This window comes from Lolium perenne, chromosome 5, assembly GCF_019359855.2.
Source record: "Lolium perenne isolate Kyuss_39 chromosome 5, Kyuss_2.0, whole genome shotgun sequence".
NCBI classification, from domain to species: Eukaryota; Viridiplantae; Streptophyta; class Magnoliopsida; order Poales; family Poaceae; genus Lolium; species Lolium perenne.
In genome coordinates, this window is record NC_067248.2 from 77135939 (window position 1) to 77159306 (window position 23368).

The following is a 23368-nucleotide window of genomic DNA, read 5'->3' on the forward strand; positions in this document are numbered from 1 at the left end:
AAAATGAAGGTGCTTAGGTGGACATCAGAATCGTTAGGCACACTCACTAGTCACTACATTGTGGATTATCTGAGACTCAAATTTTGCTTGGCATCCTCCATTCCTCAAATATAATACAGTATTAAAGTTCCATACTGGTTTGCCATTTCTGCTGTTCTGTTTGCTTGAAAGAAACATGTTTCTGTTCCGAACAATACATGTCTCTGATCGCAGAAGAAAAACTGTCCATGAGAAAGGAAAACCACGGGCCACTACGATATTATTCAAAAAATTCAAAGACTGAACTCAGTCTCGTTATGTGTAAACAATTACTTGCAAAAATTCTATATATTAACATTTCTCATTTGTTGTCTCCTGTTGTTCCTAGCTTCATATACATCCCTGGTAACAGCTTGGCCTTTGAAGTAGCCTGGGGAAACTAGTGGTTGCTGGGTGTTTGAATTCAAAGTTTATTGTCAGTGAATCATGTGCTTTTTTTCCCCTACATACTTGTCTGATCTGCTACTGTCCAACCCAGCTCTGTGATACTACAGATATAATACTGCTACTAGGGCTTGATGAAAGATTAGATTGAGGTCACTAAGGATGAGCACTCCAAAGTAGATCTGTTGACTCAGGTACTTCGATGGGTTGGCTAAACTTGTTTATTTACCTTAATTACATGCCTAGTTACCAAGTTTGACGCAACTCACGTAAACTGAGTTTTGTTTTGTTTTGTTTGGGGACACCATAGGATTCCATTTTTTTCCTGCTGATGGGATTCTGAAGATCTTATCCTATGGCACGAATTGATTACCCAAAGAATTTGAACTGTTAGAGAACAGAAGGATATCAAAACGCTTCATTTTTTAAAAAAATAACTTCGTTTTCAATTTCATACATAAATTTGTGAAGAAAAGGAGGATCGGAGCAGATCATGAGCATTGGGCACCTTTCACTGCACAGAAGGAGAAGGCAGAAAAAAGGGGAGAAGATCCATTACAGTTTCACCTTTCATGGAAAAAGTAAAATGCTGCTTTCGATAAGGTAAAAAGAAGGAATGGAAGAGATGAATTATCCTGGTGAGGCCCATGTGGTAAACTTTTAATTAACTCTTTGCACATGGCCACCCTCTTGTTCCTAATCTCACAACCCTGCCTTACATGTTGTCATCCCATAGGTAGGCACCAGTGCCATGGATGGACCACGCCTTAAATATTTCTGTCAAGCAGCACTTAACAACTCTGACCATGATGCCAAGACAACAGTTACCTCTACATAACCTAGTGCTACAAATAAAAGGACAAGGGGTGTGTGCACTCACTGCAGCACTGGTAACAGTTCACCAGAAAGTTTCAGTTTTCTAAGCATTAACTGTTGCAATTACCTTTGCATCCCATCAGTTTCAGATAGTAAAATATTTCTGCAGATGCATCCTACTACATGGTGATCCCTGCTCCTCCTCCCTTTTCTCTTTGTGTCAATTCACAAATCCATCTGATAGAGAAGCACACAACACACAACCTTTGCTTGCTTTCCCTGTGCAGGTTTTGTTATTGTAAAGGAAGCAGCAGCAGCAGCAACAATTCCTTCTTTCTTTCATGCTGTGTCTCATCATGGCTTCTTTCTTCTTTAGCATGGCTGTATCATTTGAGCCACTAAAGCCCTTCTTGCCCTTGTGATTGTGAGCAAAACTCTTGATGCTTCCCAGCTCCCAAATGGCCATACAACTCACGCTCCTACTCATTTCATGTAGCCTTTACAGTATGTATTCTTCTTCTTCTTCCTCATCCTCTTCTTCTTTCTCCACATCCTCCTCTCTTGCATTGCTGCTTCTGCTCGTTATCTCCACCTGCCTCTCCTTTCTCTTCTCGAACCTCAGACAGCTGATCAAAACCAGCTGCAGCCACAAAACTTCCATGGAGGAAGAGGCTGTTCATCATCCAGACAAAAGCGCCATGCCACAAGATGATGAGGTGTCTGCGGAGGACTCAGGAAGCCTCTCAGGGTCTTCTGGTTGCCAGGTGAGCGAAGAATGGACCGAGGAAGCCTCAGTTTCTGACGACGACGAGGACGACGAGAGCCTTATCGAGATCTCCCTTGTTGATGGGCACTATGTGGGGCAAGAGAAGCAATGTCCCAGCTGGAAGAAGGAGCAGGACCTCGTCGCTAGTTTCCTGCCGGATTTGATGCTTGACAAGAGGGACTTCATGGACATCTACTCGGAGATTAGTGAAGACGACAACATGATCGAGATCGACATTGCAAGGGGCTCCATCAAGTGCACAAACTTTGGCATCAAAGCATGAGTTTACCAGAGGTTTGGTGAAGTTAAAATATTTCTCTGAATTGCTCCCTTTCATCAGGAAAAGGGAGTGATAGTAGGTTGTACTGGACTACATACATGTGGTTTAGTGCCTTGCTTTTTTCTTACAAGAGCTCAGTTTTCATTTGTGATTCTTCGGTGGAAGTCTTGCTACATCTCTTTTGCTTCGCTTTCTGAATATTATTGTAGAAGAAATAATATGCGTGCACATATTCTGATCAAAGAGGTTTATAAGGAAATAACGTGCGTGTGCATGGCCCTTCTTTTCATAGTGTTTCAGACCTGAGTAGATGCTAATGATGATGTCAGGGCCAGGGGTAGCATTATCTATCTCAAGGTGGGGTATAATTGGTTGATTATGCCTTGTATTAGAAAGTTGCTTTATAATGCAAATTAAAAAATCTGAATACAATTTGTAAGCTGCGTGATGTGGTTTTCAACTCTTACAGGTAAATCTCCTGTCCTTCTGATCCAAAATCTAAACATTTATTCAGTGGAAAGTAGTGCAATGTGGTTTAAGAATGTAGGATAATCGGGTTTTTAGCTTGTGCAGCTCGGTACTTTTAGCCGCTGATGTTTGCCTTAAAAAATGCTATGAGACCTTCATGATTTGCACATCTATTATTAGCATCTAGTGTCTGAAATAAATATTGGAGGTCTGGACTCTGGAGAGCCCTTGTTTTCTGGGGAGATAGTAAAACAATATGGAAATATTATTTTGCTGAGGTTTAGGTAACTGAAAAAAAAAAGACACAGAGAAGCCTATATCTGATTTCACTCTGGGTAATTTCTCCTTGCTTCTAGTAGGGAAAAGGGATAATCAGGTGGGTGTACAGGCATGTTGACACCCCAGAGGCCCAGAGAAGTATGCTACCATTGCTACAGCGAGTCTCGTAGCCACTGAACACACAATTTCCCAGCTTTCATATTATGACCTACAAGCCCAATGGTGAACACTAAGCACAAATCACTGAATGAAACCAAAGCTTTGTTATATGTCATGTATACTTGTACTAGTAGGAAAATTTAAAGTTCAGCATCTAAGCCAAAATGGACTACATTCATTTCAGTCTGAAATGAACTGCAATTCCTTCAAATTGAGCCCGGTTTCGGTTCCGGTTCACAACTAATTTCTGACCTGTTAAAGGCAAGAAACGGTGTGAAATCAAAGTGCGACAAATGAATGTAATCCAGGATCCAGAAGTTTCAGGTATAAGTGTGTATTCATTCAAACGAGAACAGAAATATACAATCGTACAGTAAACGATTCCAAATTTAACACCATTCAAACAGCTATATGCCTATATGTGCTACAGACTTCACATATTCACAATCTTTACGTTTGGTCCAGGGTACTCTCATGTGTAATTCCCAGATTGGCAATGTGTAGGAACTAGGAAAGGTATCACACGATGGGCTTGTTAGGGTGCATACTGAAAATCCCTCCTCTGTACCCACCGCGGCCACGGCCACCGTACCTCACCACCGGCCCGTCACGGCCACCGTAGGCCTCCTCCCCGTCGGGCCCTCTCCGCCGGCGCGCCCCGCCGGCCGCGTAGTACCCGCAGCAGCAGCAGCAGAGGACGACCAGCGCCACCACGGCCGCGGCCGGGAGGGCGACGGCGAGGGCGGAGCGCCCCCGCTGCTCCATCGACGCGGCCCACTCGCGGATCCCGTCCACGAGCGCCAGGAGCGCGGAGGCGAGGAAGCGGAGTAGCTCGGCCAGCTTCTCCCTGATGACGGGCCACGGGATGGGGGGCCCGTCGTTTCTTTGAAGGATGACGTCTCTGATTCTCGGGGCCGCCATGGGTGCGCACTTTGACCGGCTGCTGCTCTTCGCGGGGTGGAAGGATGAAGAAGGAGAAGATTTGCGCGGCGGCCTCGCCTGATTATCGCCGCCGACGAGCCGACGACTAACTCCGGTGCTAGTTCGGGAGAAAGGGGAAATGGTGTCAACGTGGGTTCGGTCTACCACGTCAGTTATAGACCTTGATGATTTGTCCTGTTCTGGAAATTACTTGGTTATTTTCTTTCTGGTATTCCCTTGTGTGATTGTGTCTTGTAGACGGAGTAACAGCTGGTTTTGGACCGTTGACACAACGAGGTTATAGTTTTCATCTACAAGACTACAAGCACCAACTACAATGTAGCTCCCTCAAAAAACCAAAAAAAAAAAAGACTACAATGTAGCTTTTTTTGGAGTACACTGTAGCACTAGCAATCGCGCGATTCACGTCATAAGCCGCCGCTGCACCAAGATTTCAACATCGATGGTTTCGTTGTTCGAGGAAACGGCGCGGCTGCATGTAGTACTATGATTGTTGTTTGATTGAGAGCATGCGGGGTGAGCAATAAAAAATCGTTGAAAGAGTTAATTGAGAAATTAAAGAATTCTCGATTTTTTTAGAAATTAAAGTGCGGGAAAGGAAGATCAATATGAACTAGTGCGACATACGGTAAGACACTAAGGCTTACTACTGTTTTGTTGTTTCTTAGAATTCTCATTCTTCCATTTTGCAAGCTCAAAGGTGATGTTGCCATGTCACCCCAATTACCTCTATCCATAGGATTTCAAAGATGTGGTTGTAATCTGTCTGAGTGCTAACCTCATGCCATAGCAGTTGTATCGCTCAGTCATTCTCTTTTCTCGTTGTGTATGGAATCCATCCTGCTGTTCTCTCCGTACATCCAAAATTAATGGCCACCGGTAGTGTGAATTCTCGGATCCTATAGGTGGTCATTTTCCATTCCTTCCTCTACAAAGTTCGAACGTCGCCTCTTACTATTCCTCTTGGTCCTATAAATATGGCATCAATCTCACTCTGAGATATCACCGGGCGAGCGACTCGACGACAATATCACCACCACCGGCCATGCCAACTGATGCAAAGGAATGGAGGCAGAGAGCTGAAAAGTGGAGGGCTTCATATATGCTAAAGTGCCTCCTTTGTGGCTTCGATACCGCTTGGGGTGCTTGGCACCCATGAGCATGGATGTATTTTCCCACGGCTAGGTGCTTATTCGGTTTGATTGATGCTACCAGATCTCAGCTTTCCCCAATTTCTTGGCTCTATATTTCATCCTACTTCCTCCTATAAATCATTGTATGGGAAACTAGTGCAAGATTATAATGATGAGTATTGCCTTGCCTTAAAGGCTCCTGGAGGACGGCTTATGAAGGCGCTCAAACCTATGGTTATAGGAGAGTCCCGGCCGGATATGTACCAGAGTCCTATACTAATACCCATAGCAGTTATCTTGTCCTCCAAGGCTCCGCCTTGCGCCAAGCGGTGAGAGTCCGCCTTGCTCCATCATGGTCGAACTTTCATCCAAGTCTATCAACAACTAGGACACCCGGTTAGGCTATGGACCTAACCAATGTCTGTGTGTTACCCAGGCTTGTCGATATGAGACCTCATGGGTATACCCATAATGCATATCTCCAACAGTATCCCAAAGTCTTTTGAGATCCATTTGTCCATTATTCTAGCTCGCGTCATGATCTTGTCCTTCATCTTGATATCTTCAAAAGAAGGTTCACAAACGATCTTAAAGATCTCCAAAAATATCCCCTATCCGCCTTAGATCCTAAGTGGAACTATATTTTTTTTCTTCCATTGATACAATCCCAATGGTCATTTTTAGAAGAAATCTCTGAACGCTTCTCTAGCAAAAAATCTGCTTCTTCCATCAAAAGACACGAGTGCAAGCTTGTCCAAAATATGGAACACAATCGACACTCCACCTTGGGCGCTATGACACCAATCTAATTTGTGGATACCAATTCGTTGGGACTCCAAGCACAAAGTGATGTAACAAGTGCTTCTTCCATATAATGGTGACTCGATGGTTTATGTCGAACTCTCGGGAAGCTCTAGTAAGAGTTGTACTTTTCTTTCCTCTTCCAACTATATACAAAACAAATTAATGTTGCTTTGTGTCCCCAACTCCACCAAGGTGTCAAGCATAATGTTTAGTATTTAAATTGAAAGCTAATAATAAAGTAAAGTAAACGAAGTAAATAAAGTAAATGCAATATGAAAGATAAACTAAGTTCTATGCAATGATTAACTAGTGCGGTAATGGTAGTGGTGTAGTTGTATGAAAGAACTAAATGCAAGAAAGATAAATGTTTTTGTATTTTCGGAGAAAATAAGTGTTGAAATTGAAAAGGTGTGTAAATGCAAGTAAAATGTGTTTCTTATGAATAAAAATGGACTAGGTTCATGAATTCACTTTTCTACTCTCTTATAAACATGATGCAATCAAGTAGGCCCCAAGAAAATCATAATATCGATGTAACTTCGATATGTGTTTGATAAGTATTCATATGGGCACCAACTCCTATGGTTGAGATGATACTACACATCTCATAAATACTTCTCTAGTAAGAGAGAACTCCACATACTACAATTAAGATGAACATCACTACCGCATTAAAATCTATGACATGATGTTGAATAAAAAATATGCTACCTCAAATGATATGATGTCACCATTGTTGGTCACTTGGTGATAGTAGCACATGCATTTATTTATCCCTAAAGAGGCAACAAAGGAATGGGAAAAACAATAGTAGGATCCAAACTATTCGGTCACTATCAAGTTCCATACTACCATGTTACTCATACTAATGCACACATTCTCCCTCACATACCCTATCATACTAGTTGGATCAAAACTTGTAATCAAGAATGGGGTACGTGATACATGTACTCATACATCAAACACAAACTAAAAATGGCAATCTCAAATACCAATCTCAATAAAAACCAAAGATCCACCACAAAGGAGATACTTTTTTGAATGTATTATTTTTTCCGTGTGTAACACTTGTAAAAATGATACATTGTTTGGCAACATTTCTCTGCAGTATATCGAACACTTTGTTCTACCTTATCCAATATTATAGGAAGACATACGTAACATTGGTGCAATCTCTCTGTAGTATATCGTACCAAAATCATTGTACCATTTTCCCATACCAACATACCAAAAACTATGTACACATGTAACAAATTACAATGTGGTATGCAACATCAACAAAATATCCCCAAAAGTTGACCTTCCTCAATGTTCATGGAGGTGCTGCCATGACTGATTCGATTTTGCCACGAACAATCTACAATGCGGGAGGTCCGGCGCCGCCATATCGGGTCAATATGACCAACTGCGGCCGGTGGTGGAGCTCCATGTTGGAAAAGGACTAGAGAGAGGCACCATGGAGTTAAACATGGAGGCATGGGTCAAACGAGAAGGAGCTCTCCATCCATGGTGAGGGTCCTGGGAGCTGTGCCTGCCCTAGCTAGCGATGTGGCCGGAAGAAGGGGTGACGCGACAGTGTGCGTAGAGAGGAGAAGGTCTAGGTGGAGGAGTATCGACAGATACACGCGGGAGTCCACGAGCAGGTGCCTGAGCATACCGTTGGGTGGCAGCCGATTCGCGGCGAGGACGCGCGGTGGCGACGGCCTACCCGCGGCCGCTGGAGCTGAGGAAGGGAGGTTTGCCTGCGGCCTAGCGACGCGAGCGCCAGATACAACGATACATGCGGTAGGGCGTTGACTTATTTCTTCCGTGAGGTGGGCGACGTAGAAGACCCAACTATAGCTACAGACGGATGAGTTGAAGAGTTTTCCTTGTTTGGGATGCATACTAAAAATCTCTCCTCTATATCTACTGCGGCCACGACCACCCCACCGGCCCGTCATGGCCACTTGTAGTCCTCCTCCCCGTTAGGCCCATGCCGCCGGTGCCCCTAGCCTCGACGGGTTCTTTAAGCGCGGCGGACCATCTACGCCAGAAAGCTAGAATAAACTGGTAAAACTGACGTTTAAACCATGGAGCTAAAAGAAAAAATAAATAGTGAACCGATGAACGAGCGGGCTGATCGGTAAAAATGTGACCGGTTTTCTAATCTATGATTGGAACTACACCTAGGCAAAACTCGGGCCGGGCCGGGTTTCGGGGCAAGCCCGAAAAAGCCTGAAGCTAAAATGTCAAGCCCGAACCCGGCTCGGCCCGACCGTCGGGCCTATAAATCGAGCCCAAACCCGGCCCAAACCGGCAAAAGTCTTGCCCGGCCCGACTAGCCTGGTCTGAACCTTGCCTAAATCGCAAAAAATGCAAACCCGAGCCCGGCCCGGCCCCACGTTCGGGCTCAAAAATTAAGCCCGAGCCCGGTCCGAAGTGCAAGCCCGACCTGGCCCGGCCGGGATTTTTGGGCCGGGTCAGGCTGCCCATGCCCAGCTGTAATTGGAACAGAGTCCGTATATTTGAATCCGATGTGTGCCGCGGTTGCTGACCACGTCAGACAGACCAGCACCAGCTGCCCAGCTGGCCGTACTGTTTCTACGGGCCCACTTGTCAAGATCCGATAGACTCCCACACGGAGGAAACAGACAGAGAGGGGAAGATCGGCAGCCTGCGATCCCTCCGCCACATCGCATCTCGATCTCCCCGGCGCCGCCGCCGCCTTCTCCCTCGCCGGCCGGGGAATTCGCCATGGTCAGTACCGACACCCTCTCCTGCCTCTCTACCTACCTATCCTCGCACGTAACCGCCCGTTCGGACGCCGAGGCCGGCGAGCTACCCCGCGGCGCTGCTCGCCCAGGCTTCACCGCGGGCGCGCGGGCCCGGCCGATACCGGAGCCCAACTCCCGCTTCGCTCCTGATGGGTTTAGTTCATGGTTGTATTCTAGACTGAAGTGTGTGATGCTCTGCTTCAGCGGTTACCTACCGCAGTCTCAACTGAATTCGTGTGAAGAACCAGGTGTTACTGCCGAGTGGCACTGCGCCGCTTTTAAATAGCAGGATATACCTCCTCATAGTGTGCTACGTTCTCCGCTGCTTTTAAATAGGATATACCTCCTTATAATTTGCTACATTTGATCCGAACTGAACCCCAAGTGCAATGATCTTGGGAGCTGTGGTCTGAAGCTATCTGAACTGTGAGTAAAATGAGTTCAGTTGCACAAGTTTGGTTCACATACCTGATACGGTAACCCCGACAGCTATGACATAAAACATGCTACTACTACTTTACTTGCTGTGCATACGTATATGATCACCCAAATTTTCGCCTGATTGCAGTATGCGTATCTTCCAATATGGACATGGTACATTTTTTGATATCAGCGAAAGTAGCACATCTTAAAGAAAACTTTCCTGTGTGTATTCAGAATTATATCATCGGAGCATTCAAGCCGCCCTGCGACACCTCGATCACATTCGCCGAAGCGAGAGGCAGGAAGCAGGTACAATTCCTCAGTGTCCACATGTTACTGCCAGCTGTGTTCAAACATGCGTGCTGCTTACTTACAGACGCCTCTTGTAATTTCACAGGTTTCGGTTAAGAAGGACAATGGGAAAACAACCATGGTTCCTGTTTTCCAGAGCATGGAAACGATATCTGGGGAGGTACTCTTTCCTTTGTATGCTTATATTAATACAATGTTTAGTTAGATCCCAGTATTGAGCTCTCGTGAAACGGTCCTCAGGTGTCAATAGCACCTGTCCCGGGTAAAAGGATTGAACACACGGGTGTCAAGATTGAGTTGCTGGGTCAAATAGGTATGCTCTGGTGCCCCTTGTTCCATAAAATCCTGCATGAAAGTTTCTCAAGTGTGTTCACCGCTACTCAATTTCATCAGTGCTGCTTACATGACTTCATTGGGCTATTCATCTGTGTTCTTTGTCTTCATAAACATCCTGTCTCATTATGGTTGTATTCCATTTCTTCATGTTGACCTAATTTTATGTTGAATTCTTGCACAAACCAGTAGTATGTATCATTCGGCATCTACATGTTGATATTATACCTAAAGTTTCAAGTGTCACAGTTTAATCGTTATGTTTACCTGGTCTGCCAGTTAAATTTGCTCTAAGTTTACATTAACATACTACTCTCTCCTTCCCAAAATTTAAGGCATGTAAATTTTGCTCCAAGTCAAAAGAATATCAACATCTGCAGCACCAAATCAATATTAGTGGATTCATCATGAAATGTGTTTTTAGTAGTGTATTTATTTGGTATAGTAGGGGTTGATAGTTTTTTCCGTAAAGTAGGTCAAACGTTAGTTTACATAGGAAAAATCTACATGCCTTATATTTTGGGCTAAGAGTGTATGTACCTTTTGGCTGTGCTGGTTGTATATTGCATTGTGTGCCCAGCTCATGTTCTATATGATTATTGCAAACATGCTCATTTCCAGTTACTTCTATTGTTCGTTAACAAATTACTAATACTTATATTCTACTGTTTAGTACTTTGTCCTTCCCTGGTCCTGATATTTCCATGTCTGATTGACACAGAGCTGTATTTTGACCGAGGAAACTTCTATGATTTCACTTCGCTAGGTGGGTTTATGTGCACATATTTTTGTTAGCCAGGAAGCTATTTGATGATCTAAAATAACATGTCCTTTTTTACAGTGCGTGAGTTAGAAATTCCTGGTGAAATCTATGAAAGAAAAACATACCCGTTTGAGTTTTCTTCTGTTGAAATGCCCTACGAGTCTCACAACGGAACAAATGTCAGACTGAGGTCAGCAAATGCTATGTTTCAGAACAGAAATCATACATTTTTACTGAGTAAATTGCACTTTGTACCATCTAAATAGACTAATTTGTGCAAAACACTAGGGTTACATTTGCACATAACACTGCAAATTGACTATGCGTTGCACTTCGGAACTAGCCCTAGAGTTGTGACGAGAACATGACTCACTTGAGGTGTCACACAACCACAGTGTTAGCAAGTGAGAGGCGTGGTGTTAAATGGGTGCTTCCTTTGACATATCAGACTTGAAATACAGGAGAATGAGGTGACATCATTTGCACTAGTAGGACAACAGATGCATCAGTTTGTTTGACCATGCCAATGAAGGACAAATGATGCAGTCCCCATAAATGCCCATCCTCCCATTTGCCAGTGTGGATGCCCAACACAGCTTTCATGCCTGAGAGTTGGTCATGTTCTCATCACAACCAAGGGCAGGCGAAATGCAAACAATTTCATTTTAACTGATGCGATTTGCAAAGAATTCCTATCCCTGGTGTATTATTGTTTGCAAGGTGGAAATTCTGTAATCACTAATACAGTAATGCTTATGCTTCATCTACCCTTTTGCCTATTTTTGGTGGGAGTTTCGATTTGGTGCTTGAACCAAAATGATGGTTCAAATTTGAACCCAAATGATGCTTTAAACTAGATATGTTCCCTGTAATGTTTAGGTGCTTTAGTTTTTCATTTGAAGAATCTATTAAGACAGAACTGCACTTGATGGGCTTGCAGGTATATTTTGAAGGTGACAATTGGCCGAAACTATGTTGGCAATATTGTGGAATACCGGGATTTCTATGTAAGTGTTGAATATACTGTATAACCACTGTTATTTTTGTACTACTTGAATGCTGCAGAGTTCAGACATTTCATTGTGGTTCAGTTTGACAATTTTTTTGGTAGGTTTAGTATCTGTGATGTTTATGCTCCATTCTAATTGCTCTTTCTTAGATGAATTCCGGATGTATCAACCCAACATATTTTATGTGTAGCAGCAGTGGTGCGTAACTCTTTTTTTTTTAGGTAATTTATTTCTGTTTTTTGGCAGGTAAGGAACTACTCCCCAGCCCCTACAATCAATAACAGTATCAAGGTGCGTTGTTATTAATGAACTAATTGTGTTAAAATTTTCTCCCTTGATACTTGTGCTGTATGGTATACGTTTGAACAGAGCTTGTCCATTTCTTGATTGGGGAAGCAAATTTTATGGGATATGGCTTGACATTGATGCCCCGCCACACATTGAAGATTATGATCCAAATCACCGTGAACTCACCATAAAATGGATTCTAGGAGGATCCTCACTTGGGACTCTCTCCCATGACATTTTCTACCTTCAATAGCGAGCTAAAAATGTAATAAAATGACTTTTTTTTTTCCTCAAACAGGCATCAAAAAGCTTGCTGTTGTGTATATTAGGAAGAAGACGCTGAGAAGGCGCAAAGTACAAAAAGGGCCATAAGCCAAAACAAAAAGCAAAACGCAAAACAAGTAACAAAGAGAGAGATGAAAAGGAAAAGCTAATCTAAGTAGAGAGAGCTGGTCAAAATTAGACAGAACCTATTCTAATAAGATGAATTTTTTTACTTTCATAAATTCTGCTGTTTCATAGTTGTATTTAATGCGCTAATTTTTTGTTTTCAGATGGAAGTAGGAATTGAGGACTGCTTACATATTGAGTTTGAATACAACAAAAGCAAGTAAGAGCATACTCATATGCCTAGCTATCTGGCCGTCAATTCTTATGTGTTAAACTGTTAATATGAAAATCCACAATATTGGTCACACATTCACACTTTTGCTCAGGTACCATCTGAATGATGTCATCATAGGAAAGATATATTTTCTTCTTGTCAGAATAAAGATAAAGAACATGGAGTTGGAGATCCGTCGTCGGGAATCTACAGGATCAGGCTCTAATACATTTGTTGAAACTGAGACCCTTGCGAAATTTGAGTTGATGGATGGTGCTCCTGTCAGAGGTATGCTATGATTTTTTTCTTGGTTCATTCTGAAATTTTGAAGGCACGGTTCTTTTTCATGTTGTACCATGACATGAGGTTTGAAGGACGTCTTGGTACTTCATTTGTAGTTAATTTACATTTATGGGGCCGATGACCAACCTAATTGTGTTTCAGAAGCATTTTTTCTCCATATGTTTGTGTAATAGATGGCTGATGCTTGAGGATCTCAAAGTAGTAATATACCTAAACAAAATTTAATTTTGAACGATCCCAAGCTTGTACAAAATACCGATCTATCCAAGTTCAGTCTAATTACCTCGTAGTTGGGATCTCTTGTCGATTATCATGTGCTTCCATGCTTCTTTCTTTAGTTTGTAATGTATCATTCCCATGTGGGATTTGCCTTCTTTGTGGGAACATAAAACTTGGCCCCTTACACATTTGGACCAGGGCCAATTGCAGGGAATTATTATAAAAACATGTTGTGTGGCGTTAGATGCACCTTTTCTTCAGATGTTTATAGAGGCCCCTTGCATATTATTCTTGCCCGTGGGCTGTCAATAAAAGAAATTACATATGGTCCAAAGCATGACGCCGGTGGTTATGGCACATCTTGACCTTACTGCTTAGCTGCTTGGTTATGTGGTGTGCTTTGCGAGAATGTTGATTTAGGTTTTTTGCATATTTGATTGAATTGTTTTGCAGGAGAATCTATTCCAGTTAGGCTGTTCTTGACACCGTATGAGCTGACCCCAACTTACCGCAACATAAACAACAAATTCAGCGTCAAGTACTACCTTAACCTAGTTCTTGTGGATGAGGAAGATCGGAGGTACTTCAAGCAGCAAGAGATCACGATCTATCGTCTTCTAGATACTCCCCAAGCTTCCTAGGTTCGGAATTTGAGCGGCATGTTGATATTCCAGGTTTTTTTTTTTACGCGAGCTAGCCTAGATTCATGTCTGCATGTATATAATCCAGAAGAGTGCTGCAGCACACTACTGCTACTGAAGCTGCACTTTGGATCGACCGCATTGTTTCTATATCTTCGTGCAGTCCTTTGGATTAGATGGGGTAGTTGTGTATTACCTATTTATTTTGTTTCTCTTTTGCCAAGACACCTGACAAAGATCATATATGCTCGTTGACATCCTCTTCAGAATCTTTGGTTCTAGTCATTTTAAGTAAGTTTGGTAATAATGTAATATGTTTCATGTATAGTACTTTCTGTCTATATCTCAAGAGGAAGATCTTTCACTTACCTTAGAGTCCAAAGATCATTTTACCAATTTACACGTTCTTTTATTGTTGAATAAGTATTATGTAAACAATGCAAGGTATTTTCTATTGCGCGCAACAAAGTAATGTGAAGTTCTGGTAAGCACAAAACTTACCTTAATTTAAAGATCATTTGAGCCATTTACATATTCTTTTATTGTTGAATAAGTATTATGTAAACAATGCAGTGTATTTGTATTGTGCGCAACAAAATAATGTAAAGTTCTGGTAAGCACAAAAGCTGCTCGTTGTCATTGCAGAACGCAAAGCCATCACAGATTTCCTTCCATATCAACTGTAACTAAACCCATGTAAAAAAAACTGTAACTAAACCAGCACAAACCAAGCAAACATACACTAAACAAGCAGCAGCACGAAGCTGTTGCATTATTCTCTCCCTACCTATAAGCTGCTTCACTCTGTTTCTTCTCCCTATCCCACTATGTAAACACCTATGGGTCGCACATCACAAGGTCTTGAGGAAGGAAGCCTCAAGCTAGGAGCCAGAAATCTCTCTGCCGCCTGGTGGTGATGAGGTACCCTCCCCCTCTGCGACTCTTCCGCCGTATGCCCAGCGCCATGCACGTCGCGTGCTGCACGCAGTACTCGACGGTGTTGCCCCCTGTTCCTTTTCCTCCGGCCATCCACATCGACAGTAGCCTCCATGTCATCGAACGCTTCTTCTGCCCCATGACGAGGAGCGACACACCCTGCTTCCTTGCTGCCTCTACTATCGTCGGCCCTCGCTCCTTCCCTTCCACGAGGGAAAGCTCGATGCGTACCTAGTTGAACAAAAAAATGACAGAAGTCAAAAGTGAAATCCACCCAATTAACTTAAAGTTTTCTGAGGGCAATGGTAGATTGGTCAGTGCATGAAATTCAACTTAAATGGGGATCCCTGGGGGTCATTTATTAGTTATTAACCTCTTTATCATCTAACTGATTGATGGCAGGTATACAGAGGTATGGAAGTCAAATTAGAAATGAAAAGTGGAGTTTAAGTAACAGAACCAAGGGCCCATGCACGATCCTACTGCCTGGGGAGTGCATTACATGCACCCTTTGATGATGCTAAGCACATGCATCTATCTGGTAGTTGTGGCCTTTGCTTGCATCTGTTTGTTGCTAACCATCATAATTTAGTGATTATGACAGCAACCGGGACCCTGTTTTTCCCGTGTGGCTGTTTGAGATGCAATGCATTCTCTCCACCAGATGCTAGATTGAAAACTTCAATTAACTTGCCAATTGTTTATAAATTTCAATAGACCACAAATTCTAAGAAGAATATATACTGAGGTTTGTCGGCAAATATCATTTAACAGTCTTAGCAGTGGAGTAGGAGTAAAGAAAGGGACAGTCTAGGACATCTTGATGACTATTTCCAGCTTTCTGAAAGTTGTTTCACCCGTCTACTGATTTGGCTCTCCTAGTGATATTTTCTTTTGAAACTTCCTTCTGAGATTTAAGGGTGTGTTCGGTTTCAGAACGAGAGGGAATGAAATGGAATGGTTCGATTCCGACGTCATGGAATGGTTCCGACCCTGTGTTCGGTTCAGAAAAATTCGAGGAACGGAATGGTTCCGTTTTCTGTTCGGTTCTAGAATCTCATAGCGGAACGGAACGGCCTAAATAAGATTCTTTTATCCAAATCAAAATCAATATAGGCTTAAACATTTTTTTTTTGCAAACAAAAGTCAATCCAGACCAAATCAACACGAAATGGAGGAGCACCCCCGCTGGCCGCCGCCGCGTACTGGGACGCCGCCAGGCGTGATGGCCGCCGCCGGGTACTGGCACGCCGCCGCGTACTGGGACGCCGTCGAGCGTGCTGGCCGCCGCCGCATGCCAGCCCCCACGGGCTGGCCGCCGCCGCGTGCTGGGCTGGCCGCCGCGCGCCGGCCGTCGCTGGTCGTCCTTGTCGCTGCCGCCGCGCGCCGGGCATGCTGGCCGCCGTCGGGTGCTGAGAGAAAGAGAGAGAGGCGCACGAGAGAATCAGAGAGACAGAACCAGATTAGTGTGGGCTTTTCTCTTTTTTTTTTCACTCGTAGGCAGCCGTTCCTCGCGATCCGGCCGATTCGGCCGAACGAGGCCGTTCCGCATATTTGAGGAATATTCCCTTCCGGGGAACCACTTCGTTCCGTTCCTTTGCCGAACCGAACACGAGAACGGGCTCCAGGTGCGGAACGGTTCCGTCCCATTCCTCCAGATTCTGGAACCGAACACACCCTAAGGCTATCTTCTTCGTATGGTTTTGTTCAAGATATCCAACTCGGCATTTGCGTTTAAAAAATTGATAAAAAGAAAACAGAATCATTTGCTTAAATAGATCCCTACTGCTGATCAATGAGATACAGATGCCGGAAACAAGATGTGCCATGAAGCAGAGGATGATCTGCACAATGGGTACATATCGTCGTACCAGCCTTCAATGATGTCAATTAACAGGCAGGACCAGGCATATTGGTTAGGTCTAGACGGCATCAGCACGTCTCTTTTGTTAATTATCCATCCCTGGAAAATTAAATATGTACCAGTTCCAGATTTCAAACATCAATCTTAATTTTTGATGTTACATATATCATTCCGTTGTGTTTCAGTGGTGCTGTATTTTGATCTCAACGAGATTGCAAACCTTACTGGATTCAGAGTATATTCAGATACTACACCCTATCCAGCACCACTATGTACTGGTACCTCAGAGCATGAGAATGTGATTCGAACTATGCAGTAGTTGTAATCCAGCAACTGCAAACACAGAAGAGCAGATATTTTTATTTGTACCTCTGGTCTCTTAGCCTGACAAATGCTCCTCATGGCCTCCAATGGCTGATACCCTCTTAGATCATCTCCTGACATCAACCAAACAAAACTTCTTTAATCAGTTGCTAAGAAGTACATTTAATTTATTAAGATCATGCTCAAGAAGATATGGTTGGAGGTATTCTAATCTTGGATGCATAGAGCCGGCAGCAAGCCAAGCTTCTATAATGGTACTGGTGTTGAAACTTACGGTTCTTGCCAGTGCTCCGGACGACGTCGAGGAGGACCACTGTGTCGGAGGGCCGCACTGAGTGAGAGAGCGCCCATTGCAGCGCCGTCCGGGCCTCGTCGCCACCGCCATCAGCCACCACCATCACCTTCCTCCCTATGGCAACAGCACCACAGCCTTTCTCCTTCTCCTCCGCCTTGGCATCGTCGCCATTTTCGTCCTTGGAGCATATCGGTGGCGGTGCGGCGGCAGTCCTGCCGGACCTGATCCGGTGGAGGCAGAAGGACGGCAGCGATCTGGCCGTCATGGATGGTGATGATGATGGCTTTAGTTGGTGCTGTTAGCTAGGGAGAAGAAGAAGCAAAGGGAGGTGGCATGGTATGATACGAATTAATAGCTAAGCTGGCTTGTGGCTCCAGCAGCCTCCCCACTGCTCCCATGCTGCTGGTATAGATCCATGGGTTGGCCACCTCACCTACACGAGCGGCTGTTCTTTTTTTCTTTCGAATAATCAACCTCTCTGTTTTTGTTCACACTCTTGGATGCCACTGATTGAGAAACATATGTCTCAACAGGTCAAGTTGTTAGGTCTTTGCTTCACACTCTTGCTCCTATGTTCTACACTACACTCTTAGTTTTGGTGGAACCTACGCTATAATTTAATTTCCGCCGAAGTATTTTATTGCTGGTTGTCATATCAATTTCTGTTAGTGATTTTATCGGGAGGTGTGAAAAGTGAATGAAACAGGTCATCGCTACCAACTACACTATTCACGGCAGCAGAATTATCTGATCGATATGAAACTGGATCAGCGGAGGATGAATATGAATGTCTTTGACACGGGTGTTGGACTCCCCTTGTGACGCAGAGGCACGAAAACACTAGTCTACCATTATTGGTTGAGGTTTATTTTGCTGGTTTAATTACGTGGATTTAGGTTGATCCTGTTCATTTCTGGGTTGTGAGTTTTGATAATTAACTATATAGATACTATACATTCGAATTTATACAAGACGGTTTCCATAAACCAACCTGGATTTGAAATTCAAACACAATCGCTGTCATCAACTCTCTTTAGAGTTTAGAAGATCTACATCAGGAACGGGCGCGGCAATACAAATGATGGCACTTTTGCCCATGAACAGCAGAGCGGATGAGTGATCCGAGAAAGGGAGAGAGCATGCAAGCCAAGGGACACGAGGACATCCACCGCTGCACTAATCATCATAGCCCATGGAGTGATGGAGAGAGTTGCTCAGCTCAGCGTAGCATAGCTAGCATGCTGGTCATAAAGGCTGGCACTGTGACATGATTTGGTAAACGGCTGAGGCATGTGTATCCTGCACCTCAGTTCACTGTACATGTGTTGTGTTGCATCATCGACAAGCCAGCACTAGTTCTCAGAGAAGAAGTGAACTCATGGCTAATTGGGTGGTACTTTTTTTTGTTGAAGTTTTATGGGCTACGTTCTTGTTTGTGCACATTAAGAACATATTGTGGCAGCAGAAGTTTTTTTTTTTCCAATAGTCTGGCAACCATATTATTTAGTGATTAAGTACTTCATCCGAAAAAGTTTGTGTTAGACTATTGTTGTTCAATACTTGCTTTATGGGACTTATCATGTATATTTGTTATTTAATTTACTAACATTAAAATGCTACAAGTAATAGCTTCTACGACTGCAATACAACACATGTTATATACATTGTCATGGGTGATAGGGGTGAAGGTGGGTAGCATAATTTCAACCGAAACTATTCCCGAATCCGTTGATATATAGTAGTAGGTACTTCCGCTTTGCAAAAACTTTGTGCATCCTAGTTCTAGTCAAAATCAAACTTTGTAAAATTTAATCAAATATGGAAAAAATCAACATTTAGAACATGAAATCAATAATATTACAATTATCATGAAATATACTTTCATATTTATATGGTTTTTAAGTTGTGGATGTTGTTAAATTTATCCACATGTTTGGTCAAACTTTATCAAGTTTGACTTTGACTAAAAGTATGACTTACTACATTTTGACAAAGAGGGTGTAAGAGTTTTGCCATCCGAACATAATGCAGTTCAAATCCGAGTCTGGTCGTTAAGCTACGGTAGATGATACAATATTTCTAATGTATAACGTTATAGGAAAATCCTTTTTTTTATGTGGATAATCCCACCTTATAAATGTGGCTATCTGATTATCAGTAATAATTTATATATTTTTTCTATGAGATGACACAAATGCTTGTTAGTGTTTTATTTCAATTTTTAAGACCTTCTAATCTATATTTTTATGTGCTTAATGTGTATAAATTTTCGTACTTACTCGTTGTTTATGCATAACTTTACTCTAGAACATGTTAATTGCCCGTTCATACTTTAACCAACATAGTTTGTTGAAATATATTTATTTGTACACATGTCTTGTAAGATGTAATTGTAGTATTGTACACATATGGTAGTATTATTGTAGTATAACCTGTTGGATAATTAGGCACAATTTCCATGATTAATTCCAGAATATAAAACATGATGGCAGCAACTACTAACATGTGAAACTCGAACATACTAGATGCATTAATCAACATGAGCAGCAGCAGCGCAAACAGTAAAGCATTCATCGCTAAACAGATCGAGATATGTCGCACGTACCGATCTGGTGGAGGTGGCGGTGGAGGTGTAGCAGATGATGTCGCAGCAGTAACGTTGTTGATGACAACGTTGTTGACGACAGGGGCGACGGGTCGAAGTAGACGGCGTTGAAGACGACGGAAGGCAGCACCGCCCGACCTGGACGGAAGGCGACCCGTGATGAAGAACTTGAGCAGTCGCGCAGAGCGCTTCCCAAAAACCTAATTCGCCCTTTTCCCGTACAGGATCGCAAGGACGAGCGGTTCCGGAGACCTGCTCTTCCACTCGCCGATGCACGTCGGCGCGCGGGATGGAGTAGACTACGATGGCGGCGCAAGCAGAGAGAGGTGGAAACCCTAACTCGTGTATTCGGTGTGTTTCTGCGGTAGCCGGGCAAGAGATTATATAGGCTCGGGAAACCCTAGGCAACGTTTCGAGTCGGTTACAGATAGCCCACGATCCGGGAGCGAGTCTCGGCTCGAGGCTCAATCCACTCACCACGAGCGCGTCGTGTCGTGACGTGACGTGTCGTGTCGTGTCGTGTCGTGTCGTGTCGAGCGAGGAGGAGGAGCGCGCGTGTAGCACTCCTATTCTTACTCACTTACTAGTGGTGAAACAACCCACCTTATAAGGTGGTCTAACTTCCTCCCAACTTTCCATGTGGGACTAAACTTCCCACCTCTTGCCACTCACTAGTGAGCTGCCACCAATTTGGGCTCAAACTCACAAGGCTGCCACTATGTGGGCTTTCAGATTTATAGGGAAAACTGAAATCTAGTTTGGGCCACTAAAAGTGGGCCCAATATTTCAACATAACCTTACCATGGCCTTATTTCGAATACACATATGTCCCATCTACGTATTTAGCTTCCGAATCAGAAAAAAAATTAGGATACGATTTGATCACTATGTGACCAAATCCGCTCTGGTTACCCTATGGGTTTGATAGCATCTCAATCTCTTTTATGTCACCTTCAGCAAACAACTCTGTTTGGAACTGAACAACATATAAAAAAACGCAGAGTAGCGAGCTCTCAAATGACCCAGTCCGGCATTATGCGTTGCCGCGTTGGTGGGCGTAACGTTTGTAACCTGTGCTTCACCATGCGCAACCCTCCGCCGGGCTTGTCCAGTCCAGCAGCTCCACGCCGGTAAACACTGCAAAGTTGTCGCAGTTACCGTAAATCCAGTCGCCACATTTCATGTACAACTTGTCCTTGGTTCGGAGAACTGGGAGGAAGAGCTTGACGGAGCCCAGCGGCACGATATAGGATATGATCCAATTATGATAAATCCAACACCCTTCAAGAAGGAAGGGCGCCTCATCATCATCCGCCAACGAATCAAGATCGGGAGAAGGTCGTCTAGCTAGTTCGTAGACGCCGCTAGCCCAACTGTTGGATCATCCCCTTTTTTGTTTTGTTTCTTCAACGAGTGAAGCACAGCCAATTCAACAACGGTGGGGCTCTATTAGAGCACGATTAGTCGTCACGGAACCTGACTTGGTGAGGTTGTTCCTGCAAAACGCGGATGGTAAAAGGTTTGCCGTATCAGTATTTTCAATGTTGCATAGGCTGCTTTGACATGCTACAAATTCACGTACGACTTGTTGTATACACAGAGGACATGTCACAATAATTCTAGACATATGTTGGATCGTTCGCCCACAAAGTTATTTTCGTGTTAGCGCATATGCATTGCGATGAAAGTAGCTGCGACTATTTAGGATATGCATACATAATTTTTTTGTTGTATATGGATGTTGTGGTGGGAAAGGTCACGTACGTCCTACACCCAATCAATGCGGTCCTTTTTTGGAATGTTCCTCACTTAGATGAGGATCGCATCAAGCCACATGTTTTGCGGAATTTCACATTTGATCTTGTAACAGAAATCCACCATTCTAGAGATTTTTACTAATAGCATGTAGAAGTACAGGGTTAACCCGTAACAGAAACAAAACTAAAAACAGTGTGATGAGCAGGACGATGAGAAATCTGACACCTATGAGGCTATGACCCACTTGTGGGTTACCATAGCCACGGTTTGACTAATTTTACACACACACTTTTCAGCATCTCTCTATTTTCCTTCTACCATTTGCACATGCTTGTAGAAAATAGCCTCTAGCATTGATATGCTGGGCATCTCTGTGGCTTGTAAAATGAAGCTAGTTTTGAAATAGAAGGAAAAAATATATATGAATCATAGTTTGATAAGTCGATAAGCTATGTAAGACTAAGCTATGTAAGACTGATAAGCTTATAAGCTATAAGCATCATAACCAGATTACCAAACAATATAAGCTATTAGTACCTCTTTAAAACTCATGAATGATTCTTTAACAACATGTCACACTAGGGGAAATCATTAAAGAACGATTTATCCATGTGTTTGGCACTAGTTGCTGAAGCCACTCAAAAGCTTCCTCACCATCAACCTTCACTTTGCCTATATTTTCCTTCCACATTGGAATATTAGTTGACCTGGAAATGGTCTGAAAGTCTTTCTTTCGAGTATCTCCTATATGCCCTGCCTTTTGGAAGTTCTCGAGCACATGCCTAAGAGGTCATTTTCCTTCGCAACACAGCTCACTCAATTGTGGAGATACCGAACAGTTTGAGTGATCGATCGACCTTGTCGCACGATGAGCCCATTCTCTCTCTTCCATCCCGCCTTCTGAACCGAACCCTGGAGAAACACAAAACAATTTTCCTGCATCTCGATATATTTTTTGAACATCACTGATGAGATCCTGCAAACATAGTGAACAATTCATGCAAAAATAGTGAATGATTAATGCAAAAAATAGTGAAAAATATAGGAAATAATTTCAAAGTCTCCCAAAATTCAAGTTAAAATAAAAAATAGAAACTGTATTTTTGTTCTCCTAAAGAAATCATGGAAAAAGTTAGACAATTTAAAAAATATTCTTTTAAGTCTCCTAAACTATTTTTTAAAACAACCTATCTAATGATGCAACATAATTAACTGGCTAAAAGAGACCTCCTCGTCCTCCGGGAGCCTCCGTTTTTTTGATGGACGTGACGCAAGGTCCAGCTCGTCGAGGCTCCCGGTGGCAACGATGACGACGTTGCAACGGCTCGCTCTGTACTCCTTCTCTTTTTATTTACTTCGTGTTATGTGTTTAGTCAAAGTTTTTTTTTCAAGTGTGATCAATAATATATAAAAATATATCAACAACTATAATATTAAAGGCCTATAATATGAAATATAGTTTATTGTGATTCTAGCAGTATAGATTTTACAAAGTACATTTTAATATTTTAGCTAAATATTTATTCAATTTTACAAACTTTGATTTTGTCTATATCTAAAGAACACCTAAAACACAGTATGATCTTGTTTCTCGGATAACTTTGTTTTACCCGGATAACAACTTGTGATCAGATCTGAACTTATCCCATTGTTCCGAGAACTAATACAGAACAGAGACCGGCCCTGAGTCGAAGGAAGAAAATACTGTACTCCTAATAAATACCAGCACGCACGTTGACGTTGCCCTAGCTAGCTAGCTACCTTCCGGCTTCAGGCCATCAGCTCGATTTCTAGCAGACGAGTTTGTAAGATTGCTTCGTTCCGTCGATCGAGTCGAGCAAGAGGAGGAGGTATCTAGCTAAGC

General features: G+C 43.0%; 3 protein-coding genes across 3 annotated transcripts; 2 read left to right on the plus strand and 1 right to left on the minus strand.

Annotated features, from left to right (window-relative positions):
* The first annotated feature begins 1274 nt into the window (after positions 1-1274).
* Positions 1275-2574, plus strand: LOC127299504 (uncharacterized). The gene is made up of 2 exons (XM_051329470.2): positions 1275-1743; positions 1862-2574. The coding sequence occupies exon 2, from the start codon at positions 1899-1901 to the stop codon at positions 2286-2288; it is 390 nt and encodes a 129-aa protein (XP_051185430.1). The 5' UTR covers positions 1275-1743; positions 1862-1898; the 3' UTR covers positions 2289-2574.
* Positions 2575-8600: 6026 nt separating this feature from the next.
* LOC127299506 (vacuolar protein sorting-associated protein 26A) lies at positions 8601-14013 on the plus strand. The gene is made up of 11 exons (XM_051329472.2): positions 8601-8809; positions 9484-9558; positions 9647-9721; positions 9802-9874; positions 10616-10660; positions 10736-10847; positions 11598-11664; positions 11914-11958; positions 12510-12565; positions 12672-12847; positions 13535-14013. The coding sequence occupies exons 1-11, from the start codon at positions 8807-8809 to the stop codon at positions 13720-13722; spliced, it is 915 nt and encodes a 304-aa protein (XP_051185432.1). The 5' UTR covers positions 8601-8806; the 3' UTR covers positions 13723-14013.
* Positions 14014-14420: 407 nt separating this feature from the next.
* LOC127299505 (uncharacterized) lies at positions 14421-17510 on the minus strand. The gene is made up of 3 exons (XM_051329471.2): positions 17121-17510; positions 16892-16959; positions 14421-14889 (listed from the first exon to the last, which is right to left on the minus strand). The coding sequence occupies exons 1-3, from the start codon at positions 17404-17406 to the stop codon at positions 14599-14601; spliced, it is 645 nt and encodes a 214-aa protein (XP_051185431.1). The 5' UTR covers positions 17407-17510; the 3' UTR covers positions 14421-14598.
* Positions 17511-23368: the final 5858 nt, after the last annotated feature.

What these genes read in the sequence shown, in the direction of transcription:
- LOC127299504 (XM_051329470.2), top strand. Translation starts at nt 1,899, where the DNA reads ATGGAGGAAGAGGCTGTTCATCATCCAGACAAAAGCGCCATGCCACAA.
- LOC127299506 (XM_051329472.2), top strand. An exon ending in TGGAAACGATATCTGGGGAG is followed by an intron (nt 9,722 to 9,801) that starts GTACTCTTTCCT and finishes AACGGTCCTCAG; the next exon opens with GTGTCAATAGCACCTGTCCC. An exon ending in GGAACAAATGTCAGACTGAG is followed by an intron (nt 10,848 to 11,597) that starts GTCAGCAAATGC and finishes ATGGGCTTGCAG; the next exon opens with GTATATTTTGAAGGTGACAA.
- LOC127299505 (XM_051329471.2), bottom strand. Translation starts at nt 17,406, where the DNA reads ATGACGGCCAGATCGCTGCCGTCCTTCTGCCTCCACCGGATCAGGTCC. An exon ending in CCGGAGCACTGGCAAGAACC is followed by an intron (nt 16,960 to 17,120) that starts GTAAGTTTCAAC and finishes GGTTGATGTCAG; the next exon opens with GAGATGATCTAAGAGGGTAT. An exon ending in GTCAGGCTAAGAGACCAGAG is followed by an intron (nt 14,890 to 16,891) that starts GTACAAATAAAA and finishes TTGTTCAACTAG; the next exon opens with GTACGCATCGAGCTTTCCCT.